Genomic DNA, 4,418 nt, shown 5'->3' with positions numbered 1-4,418 from the left:
CTTGATTTAATAATGTACGTATCAAACTGATGTTTATTAAAACAGTTCTCGGCCCACCTGCTGGCGAGGAGGATTAAAGTCGATTAATAAGTGACATGCAAAGAGTGACTTACAAATATTCCAGCTTTGGCAGGTCAGTGAAGCCCCTTTTTCAATAACCCTCAGGACTGTTGATATTCTGCACAAGCTGCAGGGATAAAAATGAGGAAATGTTTCGGTAATTACAATATTGTTGTCAGCAGCTGTCAACAAACAAACACAGAACAAGCCATTGGTGGATCAGTCGCTCTGAAAGTCCAGGATTAAACACGCCGCTTTGTAATTGAGAGGCTAATCCTGTGAAACTTCAATGAAATGCAAACACATACCAGCTGTTCAAATGAATAATTGCTTCATCGTGCAGGCGTCGTTTGACATGACGTGGAAGCGGAAGCGTGTCACTTACATTTGAAACCAGACTGTGGAGGGAAAGGAAGGCATGTCTCTTTATCTGCCTGATGCAGTCGCTCTGGGAAATCTCTCTGTGGAACAAAGAAATGGCTTCACATCAGTCAACAGATTAACAAGAGGCTGTAAACAAATTACATCTCCAAATGTCTCGGTTCAAGCTTGTAAATGCTGGATTTCAGTGAAATACGGCAAACGGATAATAAACCTGCTGGAAAAGTCCAAATGCACGGATGATACCAAAGTTCAGGGTCTCATTTAGCTGTTTAGATCGAGAGACTTTGAGGGGTCGGAGAAGATCAGATCTGTCTCAGTCTCTGAAGAGTAACTTTAAGTTGTCAGAGACAGAATGAAGCAGGAGCTTTTCAATTTTAATTGGTTACTAAAAAAAAACATTTAAATAATGTTTTGTCGCCCTAATTCTTTGACAGAGAGAAACAAATGAAGTTATAAACGCAACGCTAAACGATGGCTGTGTAGCATTAGCCTCGCTCCTCAGAGCGGAAGCTCAACCTGTAGAAAAACAGACAGACAGAAACTTTATTATTCAACAACAGCCCAGATAAATTCCTCAAGCTGAAAAACACTAAAACCACAACATGCAATATGATTACAATACGAGCTCATGATAACTCTGTTTACAGAAAGCTAAAGCTGTTTTTAGACGCTAAATAAAATGTGTTGCACCCTGTTTTAGACAGTTGTGGTGGATGTAAGTTTCCAGACACATAATGGTTTTCTTACTTTTCGTTCTTTGTAATGAACCTCTTTGGTAAATAGGACAGAGTTGACTGATGTTAGGACATAAACAAGGAGGAATATGTAAAAAGGAAACCACGGTACGAGGGCGACACATGCTTCCCCTCATGTTTGGGAAAACTCCAAACATACATCAAGGATGCATCTGGGCCAGGAAGACGGAGTGAAGATGTTTAAAGAAGGAGGACAAAACAAAGTCCTTCAAAGACAAAGTCAAACAGACTTCTTCATGTGTCCTTGAACACTTTGTTTGAGCTCATTCTTCTCTTTCTATCTGCCTTCTCTTGTGTTAACACCCCCCCCGCACTCTTTTTCAATGAATGTCTCTCCTCTTCAAACAATAATTACATGACATCGTCTGTACTCCATGACATCTTCATTCATGCACCCTTCCTCTGATTGCACAACGATTGTGTCATAATTGTTGCTTGTAAAAAAAAAAAAAGAAGCTCTTCCACGTCTTCATCCCGGAGCATTTTCAAGCCTGCGTCATCAGCGAGCACTTCATGTCACTCTACCTTGACACAGGTTTTAGTGGCCTACTAACTCTGGGACTGTAACCTTTTTTTTTCTTCTTTTTTTTTCACACTTTCACTGTTTTTTTTTTTTTTATCTGTAAGTATCAGAGCCTGATAAGACTCGTCCCTGAGGAGCAGAGAGAGAGAGCAAAGTTAACAAAACGACGACGACAAAAAAAGCTAATTTGGAAAAGATTTCACCACAAGCTAATAATCATTATCTGCAGTGATGTATTAATTAAACAGTGAAGCCCTTTCGGGATAGCGTCGGTGCTTTAGGACGGAGTATTTAGAGGCTGTAAACACGATAAAAATGAGAACTAATTAGCCAGTGATTAAGATGAAAGCGGTTCTGTTTCCTCTCGTCTGTGTCACCCGGTTGTAATCGGGTTTTGCTGAAATCTGTTACCCTGATAGCCATCTGATCCGAGCTGCAGCTGATTACATTTTGGTGCTGATATTTCCAGCTTGACGTGTCACTGTGAGCTTTACTTAAAGCGTCCCCCTTCGAGAGAGTTCTTCTTTAACACACTATGTCAATAAAAGACTCACTGACTGCTGGCCAGTTTGTTTCTGTTTTAAAGAAGTAGAATTCATATCATATGATTTATTAACAAACATTTTTATCACTTCTAAATGGGACAAATACTGTACCTACATTTTGCTTTTAAAGAATCTATACTGGACTGTTTGTCAGAATTCATAACACAGAACTGGACATTTATTCATTTATCATTGTGACCTCATACATGGCTGAAGCATGCAGGATACTTTATTTTGACACCAAAGCAGCGGGAGCAATTCAGGGTTAAGTGTCTTTGCACAGGGACACTCGAGACATGTTACTACAGGAGTTGGGGATCGAACCTTCGACGACTAACTGAGCCACAGCGTCCCCAAATCTGCCGTCACATATTTGTACCCGCACTTTGTGGATCAGTAACGCAACTAATAAGTAATCTAGAGTTGACTTATCTGCACACACAGAACATGAAGCCATTATGTTACTTATGTGCAGTTTTTTTCTTTTTTTCAAAAAGCTCATAAATGCCTCTGAAGTTTTTTTCTGTGCTTTTTTTTTGCATCCTCCTCCAGCAGATTTATTTGGGTTAAAGAACTCCAGAAGCGATTCTATTCCTGTGTATTTAGGGCATTGTCATTGTAAGGTTTAATGACAGATTATTTTATCTGCAGTAATGAAGTGCACTGCACAATTAAAAATGTTTGACTCAACTTTTCACAGTCAGCGTTCCCTTCTCTTTCAGGGCCATGCAGCTGAAGTGTCTGTATGAGCAGGACTGTTTCATCTTCTAAGTTAAACCCAGTTTTACGTGGATCCAGAAGAATAATTAAGTTACTTACATTGCTGTGATGTTGATGAGCTCCTTGAAGGCATGAGTGGGGACTTCTTTGAGGCACAGCTGGGAGAGCCATCTGCAAGAGCCAAACAAAGAGTTTACATCCGTTCATTAAGGAAGGTAGGCCTACTAAATAAAAGAACAGGTGTTTTGAAACACAAGACAAAGAATGTAAAAATGACAAACTACAACAAACTCTCGACAGGAGCATCACTGAGATTTTTCTCTACTCCAGACACTGAGGCTGAAAAGCTGTGTTACTTACAGTCGAGTCACGGATGTGGCTGCAGCCTTGGAGGCCAGCTGAGTGTCTCTGTTGCACTGAAAGGTGTTTTGGCTGCAGCGGCAGATAGTTGGACAGGTATGAGCCCCGCTGGAGCGCGCGCACAGGACACCTGTCAGCATGACCAGGAGCCAGACCCCTCGGAGACTCATGTGTGACACTCAAAACGAGAGATAGAAGACAAAAAAAACTCTGCTGAATCTTCTTAAGCACACAGAAATATCTGAAGAAAAAAAAACTATTTAACACACCAGGCCAAACGTGAGTAACAGCAAGCTCTTTTTGTTTCCACCTGCAACCCTGGAGAGCGTCGGAGCTGCTGCTTTCAGGTGCTGTCGGAATCGCCAGACTGCTGTCCGTCAAAGTTGACCCGAACAAAGTAAAACCATGAGACTTGTCCATGAGAGACACTCCGTGGAAGTTAATTTGACAGACGAGCTGTGGAGCTGTGACGTTCAGTGGGAGGAGACCAAAACAACTCCGTCAGACACTTGATGTTAAATATAGTGTGCTGCGTTCATGATGCTCCCCCAGGAGTGTTTCATACAGCCTTGCTTTTTTGCAGCCAGGAGTGCAAATGCTGAACCAGAGGAGGGCTGGTGTAAGCTCTCATTATGGAGCCAATTTGTGGTGGAAATCACTTCACAAAAAGACAAAAACATTTTAGCCTTAATCAGTGGCGAATCTAAAGCCTGCTGGGGCCCCGGGCAACAATTCACAGGAGGCCCCTCAAACACCACCAGTACAGGTAAAATTAAATTAAGCTCTGATTTACAAACACTGCAAACGTCGTAGTGCAGCTCTAATGGAAGTTATGTTATTCAAGTGTCCCTGTCTGTAGTTGAGGCTACACAAGCAACTTCAAGTAATTTAATATTTAATTTGCATATTTAATTATCGTTTTCTGCTCCGCTTACAAACGTTTGCTTTGTTTTTTTCCTCTTTATTTTTTCACACACTGACGGATCATCCCTTTTTATTTTCCGTCCGCGACTCTCATTGACAAACTTCAAGTTCTTCAAAGGAATAAATCATGCAACACTTGACTGAGTG

The 4,418-nt window shown here is 41.2% G+C and overlaps 1 protein-coding gene across 1 annotated transcript in view; it reads right to left on the bottom strand.

Moving 5' to 3' along the window:
* lhcgr (luteinizing hormone/choriogonadotropin receptor) overlaps positions 1-3,959 on the bottom strand; it is a 7,239-nt gene extending 3,280 nt beyond the window's left edge. The window contains 7 exon segments of the mRNA XM_079362301.1: positions 114-144; positions 147-165; positions 167-187; positions 446-521; positions 3,087-3,158; positions 3,348-3,525; positions 3,617-3,959. Of these exon segments, the coding sequence (XP_079218427.1) occupies positions 114-144; positions 147-165; positions 167-187; positions 446-521; positions 3,087-3,158; positions 3,348-3,525; positions 3,617-3,767 (548 nt within the window). The 5' untranslated portion in view covers positions 3,768-3,959.
* Positions 3,960-4,418: the final 459 nt, after the last annotated feature.

Source organism: Symphodus melops (assembly GCF_947650265.1).
Source record: "Symphodus melops genome assembly, chromosome: 15".
Taxonomy (NCBI): Eukaryota; Metazoa; Chordata; class Actinopteri; order Labriformes; family Labridae; genus Symphodus; species Symphodus melops.
This window is presented reverse-complemented; position numbering and strand designations above follow the sequence as displayed.